This window comes from Podarcis muralis, chromosome 17 (genome assembly GCF_964188315.1).
Source record: "Podarcis muralis chromosome 17, rPodMur119.hap1.1, whole genome shotgun sequence".
Lineage (NCBI taxonomy): Eukaryota > Metazoa > Chordata > Lepidosauria > Squamata > Lacertidae > Podarcis > Podarcis muralis.
The window spans coordinates 33597060-33615738 of record NC_135671.1 but is presented as its reverse complement, the minus strand read 5'-3'; the positions used below and the strand labels follow the sequence as shown (position 1 = coordinate 33615738).

The window sequence follows — 18679 nt, the reverse complement described above, 5'->3', positions numbered from 1 at the left end:
GGGGCCATCCAAGTCCCTTTGCTCTTTGGCTGGATCCTGTGACACTCATTCCTACCACCACCACCACCCAGTCTGCCGGTCTGGATGACCAGGCAAACTTGGAATTGGGAGCAGAGTCCTCCGAGGTGATTGAACTGGACAGCAGCAGCACAAAATTTGGCTGCTTTGCTTTCCCCTCCTCCTCTTCCTCCAATAACTGCGTTGGTTAGTCTGTTCTCGTCCCACCTCTGCTCCCATCCACCCCCACCCGTCCTTTTCCACGAGTTTTACTCCTTTTAGAGTCAAGAATTACTCACTTGGCTCCTTTCCCTTAAAAGGGTTTCTCCTCTTCTCTTGAGCCCTAGAATTGCAAAAAATTCAGAAGGGCACAAAGTCCATCAACTGCGGGCTCCTTTATACCTCAGCCTCCCGCCACCACTCCATGCAGGGTTTGCCAAAACCACAGGAAATAACTAAGCAAAGCGTCCGCAGAGCAAGTACAGTGCTTGCTGTCCTCCTGTTGCCCCTCTTCTGAAGCTCGCTTGGAAGCTACAGCTGAGCCTAGCGAAGCCTGTTCCCTTGGCTGAGCCGTATAATGAAGCTGCGAGGTGCACCTCTGTGGGGAAGCAGCTTAGGGGCCCCAGAGAGAATGCCCTCTCCCTGGCCACCCCATGCCCGAGCCTCTGAGGGCAGAGGACCTACCAAGAGGGAGGTCCCTGCTGATCTGACCACCTGAGAGGCTCTGTGGGACAGGAGGCAGCCTTTCATTGGCTCTCAGTACGTTTTGGAGCACAATTCAAAGTGTTGGTGTTGACCTTTAAAGCCCTAAACGGCCTCGGCCCAGTATACCTGAAGGAGCATCTCCACCCCCATCGTTCTGCCCGGATGCTGAGGTCCAGCGCCGAGGGCCTTCTGGCGGTTCCCTCACTGCGAGAAGCAAAGCTACAGGGAACCAGGCAGAGGGCCTTCTCGGTAGTGGCGCCCACCCTGTGGAACGCCCTCCCAGCAGATGTCAAAGCGATAAACAACTACCTGACATTTAGAAGACATCTGAAGGCTGTTCAGGGAAGTTTTTAATGTGTGACATTTTAATTTTTTTTAATCTTTGTTGGAAGCCACCCAGAGTTACTGGGGAAGCCCAGCCACATGGGCAGGGTACAAATAATAAATTATTATTATTATTATTATTATTATTATTATTATTATTTCAGGTATTTGGAGTCTGAGTTGTTTAGGGCTTTAAACACTAAGGTGAGCACCTTCAGTTGGGCTCAGAAATGACCTGGCAACCGGTGCATTTGTTTCAGAACAGGGGTTATATGAGATCCCAGTGGAACCCCAGCCGGTTCATCTGGCTGCAGCTGCTTTTTGGACCAACCGAGGTTTCTAAATCATCTTCGAGGGCAGCCCCTTGTACAGCACATAGTGAAAATTCACTCTGGAAGTTACCTGGCTAAATCAGGTGGTCCTTATTTGGTCCTGCAGACATTAGAAAAGAGTTTACTTGTCTTATGGAACAACATGGACACTGCGCCAAAGGGAACATTTCCCTGTTAGAGCCAGAGTGGTCCTTTCCGTCCTTTTGGTACAGCATATATATCTTTTTTCCAAGGCTGGAGGTTAATTATTATTTACTTCAGTCTTCTGTCTAGCTTTGTAAGAAAATCCCATTCCACATAAAAGTGGTTCATCTTTCCTTATTTTAAAATGCATCTCAACTTCTTCTTCTTCATCATTTTATTTGTATGCCGTCTTTCCATAGTTAAAACAATGCTCAAGGCGGCTTACAACATGACAAGATTTACATAATTACCAACGTAACAAAAGTCCCAAGCAATAAATAAAACATATCAAAAAGTACCCAACCAAATGGAAAACAATTTCCACATAAATCATAAAATCTAAAACTAAGAATATGGCGTTAGTAAAAGGTAAAGGTAAAGGTACCCCTGCCCGTACGGGCCAGTCTTGACAGACTCTGGGGTTGTGCGCCCATCTCACTTAAGAGGCTGGGGGCCAGCGCTGTCCGGAGACACTTCTGGGTCACGTGGCCAGCGTGACAAAACTGCATCTGGCGAGCCAGCGCAGCACACGGAACGCCGTTTACCTTCCCGCCAGTAAGCGGTCCCTATTTATCTACTTGCACCCGGGGGTGCTTTCGAACTGCTAGGTTGGCAGGCGCTGGGACCGAGCAACGGGAGCGCACCCCGCCGCGGGGATTCGAACCGCCGACCTTCTGATCAGCAAGCCCTAGGCGCTGAGGCTTTTACCCACAGCGCCACCCGCGTCCCTCTATGGCGTTAGTATCAATCACAATTTAAAATGTCATAGATAAAAAATAAAAGCCATTTAAAAAACAAAAACGGAGCCCTCTCTGCCCAGCAGCAGTGGCGGCAGCAGGCCTTTATGGCGCCTGTCAGGCCTTGCCCCAAGCCAGGTGGAGAGAGGCAGGGCCCTTCAGGCTCCCAGTAGGTCAGTCCTGGGCAGCAGACTTGATTTTCTCCCTATTTCAAGCTCCCGTTGTGGGTCTTGCCAATTCTGCTGTGTATTTCTAATATTTGAAGAAAAATGATTTTGAAACTGTTTCTTAAAAGATATAAGCCAGCAACTAGGGCTTCATGAATGGGGGCGGGGGAGCGCCTACTTTTGAAAACAAAAGATTGGTGTGACCAAAGATCCCACACTTTAGAAAAGATAAGGAGGATAAAATATTCGCTAAATATCCAGCATTCATGGGAAATTGTTGTATAAAACATTACCAGCTTATTTAAACCTGTCACATTTGATAAGAATTATCTCTGGGATGTTCATCTGTGCCAATTATCATCACTTCCATCTACACATGACTGGAGCTGCTTCTTATAGGCCTAATATCGAAGCTGTCCAATTTTTTACCTGGCTCCTGTTTGATTTGTTAGCCCTACGGTGTAGCAAAATGAAACAAGGTGACAGGATGTCAGCCAATAGATAAAGGCAGGAGTTTGATGTCTGAATGGTATAAGGAGGCATTTGGGAGGGTGGGGGGCACAACGGGAGCTCATCTTCAGGCAGCAAAATACCTTTGGCTAGCTCATTTTCGCTCTCATTTATAGGAATCTTGTGAAGAAGCATCTTCCCAAGAGGACTACGCGAGAAGACCCAGAATCAAAGTATGTATTGTGTCAAATGCATGTTTAGCTGCAGCGATGCATGAGATATTCCTACTCAGTGCTACACATTTTTGAGGCAAAAGTACTCTGACCACAAAAACTTAGATCAGTGGTTCACAGACTTTTGTGCTAGCAAGCCTTGGGCTCTTTGCAGGGCCGACCACCCAAGCAGTCATTCAGTAAAAAAGGTAAAGGACCCCTGAACAGTTTAGTCCAGTCAAAGGCGACTATGGGGTTGCAGCGCTCATCTCGCTTTCAGGCCAAGGGAGCTGGTGTTTGTCCACAGACAGCTTTCCGGGTCATGTGACCAGCAGGACTAAACCGCTTCTGGTGCAACGGGACACCGTGACGGTAGCCAGAGCGTACAGAAACGCCTTTTACCTTCCTGCCACAGCAGTACCTATTTATCTACTTGCACTGGCGTGCTTTCGAACTGAAAAACACTTATGTCCCTGTGGAGATGTGGCAGTCCCGAATTGGTGGTGCCTGCCCTTCTGGCTGGCACTCTTTATAAAGACTTGAGGAATGAGATTATCACCCCTCTTTTATTGTCCATTCCGGGTCGCCCAACCACTGCCACTGCTTGATCTTGGCAGATCAAGATGAGCAGGTGACAGCAAAGGTTGCAAGGTTTTTGCTGGGACAATCAGAATAAGATCCACCGTTTGACTATTGATTCAAAACCCCAAAATGTATTTTATGTAATTGACTTTTATTTCTATTCTTTGTATATTGCATTGTTGTTTTATTGCTACGGCCGATGGCCGACGCAAATAAAGATTTATTCATTCATTCATTCTCTGCTGCTGGGCACAACCTTCCTGCCTTTTCTCTCCTTTTCAGGTTCTGCCAATATCAGGCCTTCCTTCAGGTGGTGAAGGAGCTGAACGACTTTGCAGGCCAGCGTGAGCTGGTAGCTGAGAACCTTCTAACGCGGATCTGTGTGGAAGTTGCCAAGTACTCGCAGGAGCTCAAACAGGAGAGGAAGTCGGTAAAGTGCTCCCCTGCCTTTGTAGTGTCAAGAAACTCTGCATAGTGGTCAATCGGGGGACCAAATCAGGTTCTGATTCTGCTGCCCAGGGGTCCTGAAGAACAAAACCGTTCAGGTTTACCTCTCTGTAAGGGGCTCTTCTTATTTTGTGCTCCCCTGGCTCTCTTGCTGCTTGTTCAGCAGGAGTTGAAGGCATATCGTCCCTGGCCTTTTTGCCTTTGTGCATACAGAGTGGATCGCTTGGCCATCTGCATCATCTGTGGGGAGAGCTTCCATGCTCCTTCCAGATGTTCCTGGTGGCTGCTGGCATTGGCGTGGAGATTTTTTATGTACTTACTTACGATGGCCAAGATCCAGAGAACTGTGAAACTCAGTTCTGTAAGCCCAAGAGCACTGTAGATCTGTTCTTAGCTTGAGCAGCAGCCACTGCATGCTGCGTGGCAAACTGCTTCCAAAAACTGTTTTTGACTGCTGAGTCCACCATGCCTTATTGTAAAGTACCCCCCTTAAAAAAAAACACAACCACACCCAATTTTGGTTCATCTGTCACTCTTCCATCAGGAGTGTTTGTTAACAGAAAAAGGACAATAAAACAAAACAACAACAAAATCAATTTGAATAACATAACAAAAAGGCGACACTAAAAAATCACCTTGTTGTTGCTATATTCTCCATCACCAGTGTTGACTTTTGAGTCACTGAGGGTTGGGAACTAGGATAATGTTAAAATTAGGCAGGTTTTGGAGAGGAGGGCTAGCAATAGATTCAGGATTTGAAAATATTGTAGCCACTGTGCTCTCTACAGTGTGTGTGTTTTAATCTGTTTTTATTTATTGCAGTATTTCTGTATGACTTTTCTATATGACTTTTCAAAATTAACTTCAGCACAGTGGGACTAGAGTACCTGATTAGGAAGTAACCTTGAATTATGAGAACTTCTGGTTTTTCAAGCTGAGGCATCTCCTTTGAAGCCCACCCCACTCTGTCCCAAACTCTCTTTTTCAGATTGTAGACAGTAGGGACTTGGACCTGTTTGGAGGCCCATTTCTTCAGTAAGTTTTCTTAGGGTTGTAGTGTTCTGGTGAAAAGATGGGAAGAATTAGGTAGCAGGTAGGTGATAGAAGATTCTTCAGGTAGTAGCAGGTGATAGAAGATTCTTTTGGTAGTAGCAGGTGGCCTTTTGCTCTTTCTGAAGTACTTCTGTCATCATTTGAAAATGACTGACAGAACTGTTTGGGTTCTGGCAAAAGCATCAGGACACTTCTAACAAAGGCTTTCATTCTGTAAACTTTCTCCTTCTCCAGCACTTGCAAGAAGGCCGAAGGGCTCAGCAGCAGCTGGAGAACTCCTTCAAGCAACTTGAAAATGTGAGTTGTTTTCATCTTCAGCCTAGCTCTACAAGCGGTGTGCAGAGTCCGAGGCTCATATGCTCAGAAGACCTAAAACAACTTCTGTGGATTTGGCCAATGTTCGGAGCAGGAACACAGCTGTGGAGGGGTCATTGATCCCTTTACAATTCTCCAAACATTTAGTGAATGGAAACATCTTTTATTCCCCACCAAGAATGTTTCCTCTGTCCTTTTTTCAAAATTAAATTTGGGGGTGACAGATGGAGGAAAGCAAGGAAGAGGACAGAATCCAATGCACATGGAAAGAGAGAGAGGAATGCACAAGCTGTAGCACTGGCTTTATTATGGCATCAACCACAGAATCTCCTGTGTTACCTTTGGAAGTCTCCAAGAACTTCTCAACTTTTGTAAATCATCTGGGGGGGAGATCCTAGCTTGGGTTACTCAAGAACAAACCTTTATGAGTAACAGAGGTGCAAGCTCCACAGAAACAAAACTGAACCCATCTCTTACATTGTTGCTAGCGCTTTGTTCTTGTTGCATGAAGGGTTTTAAGAGAAGATTTCAAAGAAGGTGCAATAGAATGATGTGCAAATAAGCCAAGACTGAAACCTTGGAAGACCACAGGGATCTCTTGTCAACCTGTAACTGTTTTTCTTTGTAGGGGTGTGCATGCATTAGATGTAGACTCAAAAAGAAATGGTAGACTTGCTCAAGTTTCCCTTAAAGTAGAAAAAAGTCATATTATAAGACCTTGCATACATTGAATTTCCTTCCTGCATACATTCACACGCAGGTACACTCAGTTTTTACATGTGAGTGTGCATGCACTTGCCAAAGTCAGTTCCTGCCTTCCCTATTTTGGCTGTGCAGTGCTTCCATTGTGATTCACCTTCCTACGTTCTACAAGGCACAAACACATTGTTGTGTTTACTTTTCCCCACATTAATTAGTGGGGGGAATTGTTTGTGGGCTTTGTTTTACTTTAGAGCCCAGTTTAGAATATTCACTGGGCTGAATTCTGAGCCCTGCCTTAAGCATAACCTTGAACGTGGAGACAGTCTGGAAAGACAAATCTTAAGTGGCCTTCCAGTTGGTGAACTTCAGTGAAGCTCTTGCTGTCTAAACTGGGAAAGGTCACCTGTCCGTTTTCCACCTCTCCCCTCCCTGTCCACTGGGGTACAATCAATTATACCTGAATTACCCCCACCCCAATAAATTATGCCATCTGTCCCCCCACCCCCAAATAAAAGGTGAGCTCACTTTGTTTAGTAGCTTCTTTCAAAGCCTCAGCAAGCTTTGAAAGTAGCTCCATAGACAGTGTACACAAACAGCCTTTCCACCCACTCCTTTTCCAGTAAATGTTTGCCTGTGTCATTTAATTGTAAGCCTGCAGCCAGAGTCTTTTTTAGTGTTATTGATTGTACTGCACCTTGTTTTGAAAGCCCGTTATACATAACAATCTGTTAACCCCTCCTCCCATTTCCAGCTTTTATTTGAAAGCCCAGAACGGGGCAAACAAAACGGGAGCACTTAACAGGTGGTGTGATTTAGTCCTGCCTGTGAAACCAAGAGATCTCATCGCCTAAGTGCGAGTGATGCTCGTGTCAGTATCCCTGCAAGAGAGATATGGCAGCATCTAATGCTTTGCATCCAAATGGGTGTAGCCTTTCATTAGGCTTTCTGTTGTCGGCATCCCTCACTCTCAAAGACTCTCTCTCTCTTAACTGCAGAGCAAACGCAAGTTTGAGCGAGACTGCCGAGAGGCTGAGAAAGCTGTGCTGACTGCCGAGAAACTGGACCAGGACATCAATGCTACCAAGGCAGATGTGGAGAAGGTCAGTGCTTTTGAATAGGAGTATGCCACTGCTCCCCATCCCTAATAGTGTTTAGGAGGGTATCAGAGTTCTTCTGCAATGGAAGTCATGATGGATATCCTGAGTCCCTTGTTTGCTTGTGCCCCGTAACTGACCACCTACCTCTAGCTTTTGCTTATGAAAGCTTTCTAAGCAAACCGCAGCTTCTTTATCCAGTTAGCCATTAAAGCCAAGACATCATCTTTTTGGGGGACAGTGGGCGGGTGGGTATGGAGGACTCCCTGGTCCTGAATGGGGTAACTGTGCCAGGACCAGGTGCACAGCCTGGGAGTCATTTTGGACTCACAGCTCTCCATGGAGGTGCAGGTCAATTCTGTGTCCAGGGCAGCTGTCCACCAGCTCCACCTGGTATCCAGGCTGAGACCCTACCTGCCAGTGGACTGTCTAACCAGGGTGGTGCATGCTCTAGTTATCTCCCGCTTGGACTACTGCAATGCACTCTATGTGGGGCTACCTTTGAAGGTGACCCGGAAACTACAACTAATCCAGAATGCAACAGCTAGACTGGTGATTGGGAGCGGCCTCCGAGACCACATAACACCGGTCCTGAAAGACCTACATTGGCTCCCAGTACGTTTCCGGGCACAATTCAAAGTGTTGGTGCTGACCTTTAAAGCCCTAAACGGCCTTGGCCCAGTATACCTGAAGGAGCGTCTCCACCCCCATCGCTCAGCCCAGACACTGAGGTCCAGCGCCGAGGGCCTTCTGGCGGTTCCCTCACTTCGAGAAGCGAACTTATGGGAAACCAGTCAGATAGTTATTTCCTTGACATCTGGTGGGAGGGCATTCCACAGGGTGGGCGCCACTACTGAGAAGGCCCTCTGCCTGGTTCCCTGAAACAAGAGCATGCACCACTCTGGCGAGACAGTCTGCAAGACAGTCCTACGGTTTACATCTTGTGGTTTGTTAGGGAGAGCTAAACCCACAAGCCCAGGTTTGGATGACTTACTAAGCCCAGGGGTGGGGAACCCTGGTTCCCCCCAAATTTTGCTGGGCTCCCTTGATCCCTGAGCACTGGCCATGTTAGCTGGTAGGAATTGGATTCCCTCAGCACCTGGAAGGGCCACAGATTCCCCACCTCTGCTGTAGAGCTGACTGTAACCAAAGTATTTCTGCTGATCCATTTCCCCTTACCTTCTCCAGGCAAAGCAGCAGGCAAACCTGAGGAGTCATATGGCTGAGGAGAGCAAGAATGAATATGCTTCATATCTGCAGAAGTTTAACCACAATCAGAGCCAGTTCTACTTTTTGGAGATGCCACAAATCTTCAATGCAAGTCTCTCTAAGCAACTTCCTAACATTTTAGTTTAGAGTTTTCTGCAACTCCCTTTAGCCTAAACCGTCCTTCAAAGTAGCCCTCAACAAACAATAAAAAGCCATAGAACAACATTTTAAAATAAACCTTGCTCTATAAAAATCAACCATCTAGCGATTCTTCTACGTGAACCGACCTGATTTGCAGTTCCACACTAATACACAGATCAGAATGCAATCATCCTTCTGCCCTTCTCAAAATTTTGCGATACAGTTCTCTGCTCAAAGAAACATAACAAAACACATGTATAAGTTTTAAATGCATCCACAAAGCATATTTGTGGCAGGTTGTGGGGGAAATAACAAAATGCAAATTTTAATGCAGGGTTTTGTTGTTGCTTTTAATCACATACTGATTACACATACAGGGTAGAACATACTTAAGAACAAACACGTGTGAAACTAGCATGAACCAGAAACATACTCTGATCTTTCCATCCCTGCAACAGCTCTAAAAACTAGCTATTCAGCAGCAGCAGATTGGGACCAGTGAACGACAAGGATTGCTAAAAGCTGGAGGAAAAGATAAGCCTGCCTCAGATCACCTAAAATGAAGCGAGCGCCATGGAACTTTCAGAAAAGGGAGTTCCATAAAACTCGAGCTTCTCCTAGAACAGCTCTTTTTGTGGCTCCTCCTCGTGGAATATTTTCTCTCTCTCTGACTTCAGATATTGGATAGGCTCTCAGCCTTCCCCCAGAAGAAAATAACTTGGCAGTGGAGGTCATTGGAGACCTATAACACATGTCTTCGTCAGGAAGTTCACCTTGGGCCACTGCAGCCTTGTTAATCTCTGCTCTGTGGGGAAAGGGGCTGGTTGAGAATGTGGAAAGATCCCACGACAAAAGAAAGCAGGAACCTCCTCTCTGGGGGTAATGGAGGAAGGTGGGTGGGTTAATAACCTTTCCTAACTTCACAAGTGCCATTCCTGGGGTGGGCTTTAAAAAATAATAATCCTTGAACATTATTAGGGCTGCCACACAATTAAAGTGTTCAGGCTGCAGTTCTGTGCATACCTGCCTGAGAGTAAATTACAAATAGAGCTGAATGGGACTAATGTCTGAGTAAGGCATGCATGGGATCCTTTTGTTAATTGAATAACCGTCTGCTTTAAAACTTAAAATTTTAAATTTGCATTTGTGTACTACCAGAACCTCAGTAATAAGGGCCTTTTTGAGATAACCTGACAGCAAACCATAACTACCCCTCTTAAAAAGGAAAGGTGGTTTTTAAAGGGTTTCTCATTCATTTCCCACTGCCTTATCAGAAAAACTTGAAAAACATAGCTTAGAAAATAAATAAGGCAGTTTATTGCTTCATCGATTAAAATTGATCCATGCCAGTTTGCAATCTACTGATGGCAGCCCTGGAAATGCTAGAAAACGCACCCACACCCTTGTTGTCCCGTTCCCTGAAATCATTTTATCTGGAGACAGCTGGGAAGTTAAGCCTGGATGGTATCGCATTAGAGCACACCCAGATGCAAAGAAAAGAAAAGGCAAGAAAAACTGATGACTTATGTGGAGTTGGCGAAGCTGACAGACAGACTTCGGGAAAAGGAAAATAGGGATTTTGAAAAAGAGTGGGAACCTTTTATATTATATTTGCAGAAACAAAGAAAGAATATTGACCTGATGGTAGGATTTAAATAAACATTCACAACCTTATAGATAGGGAACAAATAATGTAATAAAAGGAAAAATGTGATATTTGTAGAAAATAACAGAATATACTAATGAGATTAATACATCAGAAATGGAAGCTGAGGGAAGTCCAAAAGGGGGGAGGGAGAGATGTTATGTAAGTTGTATGTTATAAGTACAGTGGTACCACGGGTTACATACGCTTCAGGTTACAGACTCCGCTAACCCAGAAATAGTACCTCGGGTTAAGAACTTTGCTTCAGGATGAGAACAGAAATCGTGTAGCGCCACTGCAGCAGCAGCAGGAGGCCCCATTAGCTAAAGTGGTGCTTCAGGTTAAGAACAGCTTCAGGTTAAGTATGGACCTCCGGAACAAATCTAGTACTTAACCTGAGGTATCACTGTATATTTGTAATGAGAGAAAATAAAATTATTTTTTAAAGAACAAACCCAAATGCAGCTATTATAACAGGCCTTTTTTAGATGGCATTGTGCCATTTTAAACTTTGCACCAGCCTTCCCAGTGCCACATGCCTTGCTGACTGCAAGGAACAGAGGTGTGATAACCAGACGGGCCTCTTCGTTTTGTGGGTGATGTGGGTTCTGGTAGGACGGGGGTGCTGAGGAGATCCTAGCTCCCTGGGAGGAACCTTCCCTCTCTAATCCTCAAGTTCTGATTGTCCCTTTTGTGTGTGTTGCTCCCTTCCTTCCCCCCATTCCTAGAAGCTGCAAGAGATGGACGAGCGGCGGACACTGCGCCTCAAGGAAGGCTACAGCGTTTTTTCAGAGACGGAGCAGCAAGTTATGCCCATTATTGGGAAGTGCCTGGAGGGCATGAAGGCAGCAGCAGATGTGGTGGATGAGAAGAACGTAAGTGCCTCCCGGATAAGTTGTAACATTTCCCCTGTGTACTGCCGAAAAGTTGGTGTGCTGTCACATAACCACTGTAGTCCATGCATAGTTTATTATTATTATTATTATTATTATTATTATTAAAATTTATTTATACCCCGCCCTTCTGGCTGGGTTTCCCCAGTTGCTTTGGCTTACAAAATAGATAAAAGATAATAAAGCATCAAACATTAAAAACTTCCCGATACAGGGCTGCCTTCAGATGTCTTCTAAAAGTTGGATAGTTCATTATCTCCTTGACATCTGAAGAAAGGGTGTTCCACAGGGCGGGCACCACTACCAAAAAGGCCCTCTGCCTGGTTCCCTGTAACTTCACTTTTCACAGTGAGGGAACTAGCAGAAGACCCTCAGAGCTGGACCTCAGTGTCCGGGCTGAGTGATGGGGGTGAAGACGTTCCTTCAGGTATACCTTGGATCTCAAACAACTTGGAACCCAAACACTGCAAACCCTGAAGTAAGTGTTCCGGTTTGCGAACTCTTTTTTTACTCACATTTCAGTTCACAATATGATCTCTGAAAGGCAGGCTTTACTTGGTAGTTACATAAGGAAAGAGTAAGTTTATCTCATAGGGAGACTGAACTCATGTGCTGCTGGGTGAGAGCCAGCAGACAGCAAAATTACATTAATAGAACAAAATGACTGCAGGAGACCAGCATGGCAACAAAAGATCAGTAAGAGAGCAATAAGAGACAAGACAAACTGAGAAAATGGCTGCCATGGCTCTCTTGTGGAGTCAGCCAGAGCCATGCCCATCTCCCAGGTCACATGCAGAGGGAGGAAGCTCCAGACCAGTGGAACAGGAAGTTACACTGACTGGATGTCCCCCTGCTTGTGCCCACTCTAGGGAAATAAGGAATGTTGCATTTGACCGTACCAATGGATTATGTGTCTCAAACTCAGTGTACTCTCAAACTACCACAAAATTTCTGCCATATCTTCTTCTGGTCCTGTACTGTGTTGGCTCAGCAGCACAACTGGCCTGGAGGTGGTTCTGTTCCTCAAGGTCACTCAGAAGGATGTTCTTCTCCTGTAGGATTCCCAGATGCTGATTGAACTGCACAAATCGGGCTTTGAGAGGCCAGGAGACATGGATTTTGAAGACTTCAGCCAACCCATCAATCGTACCTCATCAGACAGCAGCCTTGGCAACCCCCGCAGCACCCTCGATGGTCGCCTGGACCCCCGCCTGCTGGTCAAGAGCAAGGGGAAGCGCTGGCCCTTCAGCAGGAAGAGCAAGGTGAGGACTGGCATGGAGGGCCTGGGACCGCCTGGAAAAGGGTGGCCGGGAAGCAGGGTGGATAAAAATCAATGATTTAAAAATAAATTTTAAAAATTCAGATTTTTAAATTGGAATTTTTTTTAAATTTAAATTGCGTTTTTAAAATAAAATGCTTTTGGAGGAAAAATCTTTCTAAAGATAGTTTTCTATTTAAGTTACATTATAGTCCACAGGCTATTCATCAGGAAATAAGGATTTGTTTTAAGTTTTTCATGTGTGCTAAAACTCAGTCTAAGCCTCTTCTTCTTTCTTTTTTTTTAAAGAATTTGTTTAACTACATCAGTTAACATGGATACATATGCTATAGTTACTGTTTTAGTTAAATAAATTGTTTAAATTGTTATTAAGGAAACAATTGTTTTTCTCCTTCCAATAAAGTACAGCAGAAAAGTTGTCCAAATATAAACAGTTAACTTATTAAACCTCACAATAATTTCATAATTATCTGTCTATGGATTTCTGATAGCAGAACCAAATCAGTAATTTTTGATATAACTGTAAAAACTACTCTCAAAATTGATTATTCCAAAAATGAAACCTTCATCTGGTTGTAAATATTAAATGATTTAAATCAAGTCTTACTGACTAGTGCAGGCCCCCTCAAACTCGGCCCTCCAGATGTTTTTGGCCTACAACTCCCATGATCCCTCGCTAGCAGGACCACTGGTCAGGGATGATGGGAAATGTAGTCTCAAAACATCTGGAGGGCCGAGGTTGAGGAAGCCTGGACTAGTGATTTAAATCATGATTTAAATAGTGATTTAAATCAATTTGATTTAAATCAAATCCACCCTGCCAGGAAGTATTGTCCTTCTGCCCTCAACCCATTGGCCCTCAGGCTTGTGGGATTCCCATAGCTACCAGGTTCTGTTCACAGCTCAGGTTGTGAAGTGTGATTGAGTAAAATTGGGGGAAGGGATATGGGAGTAGAGGGGTGATCACCACAGTGTTCATCTCCTGGGTTCCTCTCCAGAGTCCTGGATCTCCAGCAGGTTGCCCCTTTTGACCTCATGCCTTCCTCCCTGCCTCTGCCACTTTGCTCGTCTGCCAGATGGCAGCACGACAGGCAAGCTAGCAAATGCCATGATTTTGCACCTCCCTCCATGTCATTCCACTTTCTGGCTGCCCTCTCCCGTCTCCTTTCCAGCTGCTTGTACTAGCCCTTAACAAAGAGGTTTCTCCTCTAACTTTCTGGGCCTGACCAGTGCTTCCCCAAAAGTGGTTTTCTTGCAATAACTAATGGTAGTCACCTCTGCCGTTGGAAGGTCGTAACTTGGCTATCCCTTCCTTCCTGTTATTCAGCCACTGGCCAGGTCAGCCTCCTGCCCTTCGTGTCACCCAGGCTCTCTGCTATGGAAGCCTTGGATCTCTGCCTCTGGAACCTGCTATTCTCACTTCCAGCTGCCCCTGTCACTCAGAGGAGGGCGTTCCTCTTCCCTACAGTCCCTAGCTGACCCCTGTGTTTGTATTATGGAGATGGTTATGGCATAGGCCCAAGATCTGCTTCAGCAAGCCCTCACATTTCTAGCTAGATTTCTCCTGAGGCTCCTTTATAACTTGTGCACAGGCTGTTCTTTCGCAAAAAGCTCATTTTAGCAAGGCCTTCCTTCCTTCCTTCCTTCCTTCCTTCCTTCCTTCCTTCCTTCCTTCCTTCTCCCACCTGAACAACTTCCTCGGGTGCTGTGAAGGTTCCTTTCTCCTGCTTTCCTCTTAAGCTGCCCTTTGTTTCGCTCCCTAACTCTTCTGCTGCTAGATCTGGGCTGTGAACTCTCCTCAGCCACATCTGTCCTGTAAATCTCGCAGTGCAGATGTTACAGGAGAGCCAGACTCTGCTGCCTTGGCTCACATCTGGCCTCTCCGTTGCCTTGCATCCCTTAAAAAAAATACTGTGTAATTTCTTCCATGTCCTATGTGCTGCCTTCCTTCTTGCTTCCTGTTCTTCCTGTTTTCTCCTTGCGTAGCCACGAGTGTCTTCTAGTTGGGGAGGAGATCAGAGCACTAACTCTGCTAACCTTGGGTCTTTGGTTGTTGTTGGGCTACAACTCCCACCCCCTCGCCATCCGCTATGCTGGCTGAGGAAGATGGGAGCTGTGGTCCCAGGATCCAATGTTTCTCTAAGAGAACTTGCCAGGCCCCTTTTTAGCTCATGTGGGACACCCAAAAGCTCTTCAGTGATAGCCCCTACTTCTTTTGCTTCCTGCATCCGGGAGGTGAGGGGGCAAAGGCCGTTCATAATCTCAGCGAACCCTTGTTTTCCTTCCACCATGTGTCCCACACAAGCAGTTCTTGCCTCTCACTTACCACTCCCCCACCGGCAACAGTGATTTGAGATGCTGACTTCTGAGCCAAGTGAGGGTGTGCATGCCAAAATCCCAGCATTCCCTTGATCGATAAAGTCTCTTAGATTCTGGCTTGCTGCCTTTAAGCCCCACTGCCCGGTGCTGATGCTTTTCACAGCATATATATTGCCTTTATTCCCCATCTTTCTTCTGCTGTGGAACCTAAGGCAGCAAACGGGGTTTTTTCTAAGCTGTCTCCCATCCAGTCCCCGACCAGACTCTCACTCGCTGAGCTTCAGCAAGTTTCTCTTCCTAGCTTGCGCAGGGCTCCCAAGATTCTTGCAGCCACGCCGGAACGAGTCTGACGCAATTCCTCAGCCGCGACTCTTCCAGCTGTTGCAAACCAAGTGCCAATTTTGCGCAGCTCCACAGGAAGCTGCTGTCGGGGTGGGGTACTCCCCTGGAGCGACTGCATGCTGCTTTCTCAACTTGATTGGCAGCGTGGCCTTCAGAGGCGCAGGGAATTTGGGTCCAGCTCCGAGGAATCCCTTGACCCACCAGGTGACTCATTCCAAGAGAGATGAAGGTTGTGTGTTTTCGTCAGGGTGCTCTCAGTAAAGCAAGGCTGATTCCACCCTGTGATGGGGTAGTCAGCAACACAAAGCAGCATTTCAAGGGGGAAGGAGGGGTGAGTTGCATGAGCTTGGAAGGCTCAATTTGAAACAGGGAGAGCATGGGTTGGGGAGTGGAAACGGTGGCTCCCTCAAAGCATTCAGTGCTACTGAATTCCCTGGTTTTCAAAAATGGTTTTTAAAGGCTGATCGCCGAAGAATTGATGCTTTTGAATTATGGTGCTGGAGGAGACTCTTGAGAGGCCCATGGACTGCAAGATCAAACCTATCCATTCATAAGGAAATCAGCCCTGAATGCTCACTGGAAGAATAGATCCTGAAGCTGAGGCTCCAATACTTTGGCCACCTCGTGAGAAGAGAAGACTCCCTGGAAAAGACCCTGATGCTGGGAAAGATGGAGGGCACAAGGAGAAGGGGACGACAGAGGACGAGATGGTTGGACAGTGTTCTCAAAGCTACCAGCATGAGTTTGACCAAACTGCGGGAGGCAGTGGAAGCCTGGCGTGCTCTGGTCCATGGGGTCACGAAGTTGGACACGACTAAACAACAACAATATTGTGCCCCATCCCTTCAAACCTCATCCTCCCATGGTATTGCAGTTTAGGGCCAGCCCTTAAATCATGGGATCAGTGACCAGGAATTTCAGGGGGGGGGCAATATCTAAGGGCATGTTTGAATGAGATGGCTACACAGAAAGCCAGCTTTGCATCTTGGCATGACTCTGCAACTCCCTCTCTCTTTTTCATACTGTCCATGGTGGTGAAGTGTTGCTCTACATCTTGTGCTGTTGCCTCCTGCCTCCCCCCCCCCACTTCCCCATGTATTCTTGGTGGTGGGGCTTTTATTACAGTGCATTCCTGTTATATTGGGCACACTGGATTGCTATTTGTTGTCTTGTCAGGTGGTTGAGGTAGGAGAACTTAGCCATTGCTTCTCAGGGCAAATGGTTTCTAAAAACGTTTGGCCAATGTGTTGCTCTCCATTGTAAGAATGTACCGTATAGATGGAATGTACTGTAATTTTTGTTGTTGTTGTGTTTTGGGGGTGGGTTTTTTTGTGTGTGTGCGTCTCTGTGCGCCTTTTTATTTTCTTACAGAGTTTTCTCCATTCTTTTGTGTTTCGTTTCTTGTTCACGACCCTTGTCTGTCGCTAGCTTCCACCCCCTCCCCTCTCTCCCTTAAGTTGCCCTTCCTCCTCCACTTCTTCCCCTTCCTCATCTGCCATCAATGGACCTCCATCCCCCAAATTCACCCGTGACCCCCTGTCTTACTGTTTGAACGAGATCAATAAGACAGTCAAACCCCGCATCACGTCCTTCCGCAGCCTCAAACGGGGGGTAAGTGGACAATTGCTCTTTGCTAAACCAGCATCACGTGCCTCCTGCTTCCAAAGGCAGCTGCCTGCCAGTCGTAGTTTTGGTGCTGAGAAGACACTTTTTAAAAAGCCAGAATCCTAGATCACCTATTCGTTTCAAAGCAGCCACTGTTTGCCAGTACACTGAATATGGAAAAGAGACATTTCAAATTTGAATATGCAGTCAGTCTATCCATTGTCTGTTTTTGGTGCAGCTGGTTATGCTGCTTTCTTGACCTCAGGTCTGACATACACCTATAAAATGTCTTAAAGACAGGTATTGCCCCTCCCTCTTCCATTCTGACCTATAGAGCCTCTGATAACATGGAGTCTTGCAAGGGCAATGAGGTCCATTGAGCTCAGATACTAGCACAAGTGACTTCAGACGATAGCTTAGTGTGTCTGCCTGAGATTTGGGTTATTGACTTTTTAGCTGTGCTGTATTATTATTATTATTATTATTATTATTATTATTATTATTATTATTATTATTATTTTATTTGCACAGACCCAAACAAGAACTAGTTTTAGCTCCAATGAACTGGCAGTCGTAGTCCACGCATGAATGTAGTTTCAAAGACTTGCACTTTCCAATCTTACACACCTAAAGCATTCTTATGCACGCTTCCACAAAATCATGTCAAAGCAGTTCACAGTAAAAGTGGGAGGAAGACAAGGGTTTAGTTGCTGCATTTCTTAGGTGCTGTGGGTTCAGGTCTAAGATAAGGTGGCTTTTGCTTGGGAACTTGTTACAAGCTTAGGTAGTGGGAGAAATCGGAAGGCACCCTTCTTCCCAAAGCAACACCCATCAGTTCTTATCAATCAGTCTGCACAATTCAGGCCACATTTATACCACAAAAGCAGATGAGGAAGTGTGCTGGAAGACGACGCTTATGGAGCAAATAACTGGCCATTTGTGCAGTTGAGTCGAATTACACTCTGTAGAAGGGAGGCAAACACACTCCCCGCCTTGCCTCTGTCACTGCCAAGCAGTCCCAGGGTAGATTGTCTTTCAGCCTTGGTACGACTCCGATTGTGGTCCCTTGTTGTAGAAAGACCCACGGATCATGGAATTGGAAGGGGCTCACAGCCGGCTGTGATAATCTGCATTGTCTAACAAGGTCATAGATGCCTTGGCTTGCTTTTCTGACTAGATCGGGTGAGGGTGCCTGTTGCCCCTCTGTTCTGACCCTTACAGTGCACAGTAGAGAATGAATGACACAAGGGTGGAAAAGAAGACTGCTGCATTTTCACCCTGGCTGTGTGCTAAGAAGTCCCCAGTCAGGATCTAACCCTGGCCTTCACTAATTGGTCTTATGCAATCCATGCACCACTCAGGCTCAAACTACACGTGTTGCTTAGTGGCGTGGGGTTTCCCCCTCCCAATTTATTTATTTGCCCTCCAAAGCTGTGGGGAAAGACGGGAGTTTGGAGTGGAAGATCATACAGGTGGGGGAGGGGTTTGCTTATTCATTTCCACTTTTCCTGTCCCAAGTCACTCCCCAGTCACTTTCACCCCACGGAGGGGAAAGGTACAGGTGGTCTAGCTTACAGGTTTGCCATAAGAACTGCTGAAACAATGCTATGAAGTTCTTTGAATGTTCAAAAGCACTGTTGGTTATTTCTAGTGGACCTGCCCTAGTGCCCTAGACGTAGAGCTGGGTGTTGGGATGCGTCCAAGGGAACGGGGGCAATTGGCAGGCCTCCAGCTGGCTCCAGCCCACCGGCCGGCAGCCGGGCAAACTCCGGTCCTTGAATCAGCTTATAACTGCGACACGAATTTCATGAAACCTTCAGAAACTGAGCACGCAAGCCAGCAGAGATAAGAACTCTTCACAACAGAAGGGCAGATTAGAGGCTGTGTAAAGCGTATTTAGGGACGCGGGTGGCGCTGTGGGTTAAACCACAGAGCCTAGGACTTGC

At 46.2% G+C, this 18679-nt stretch overlaps 1 protein-coding gene across 3 annotated transcripts in view; it reads left to right on the top strand.

Annotated features, from left to right (window-relative positions):
- The window catches only part of TRIP10 (thyroid hormone receptor interactor 10), an 88416-nt gene that overhangs the window by 55760 nt on the left and 13977 nt on the right, over positions 1–18679 (top strand). For 2 of the 3 annotated variants that reach the window (XM_028713074.2, XM_077921187.1), the window contains exons 3-10: positions 3072–3128; positions 3972–4119; positions 5424–5486; positions 7202–7306; positions 8489–8617; positions 11024–11170; positions 12247–12450; positions 16557–16739. In XM_028713074.2, coding sequence (XP_028568907.2) covers positions 3072–3128; positions 3972–4119; positions 5424–5486; positions 7202–7306; positions 8489–8617; positions 11024–11170; positions 12247–12450; positions 16557–16739 — 1036 coding nt within the window. The remainder of the gene's footprint in view (positions 1–3071; positions 3129–3971; positions 4120–5423; positions 5487–7201; positions 7307–8488; positions 8618–11023; positions 11171–12246; positions 12451–16556; positions 16740–18679) is intronic. The other variant, XM_077921188.1, reaches the window with a different exon arrangement.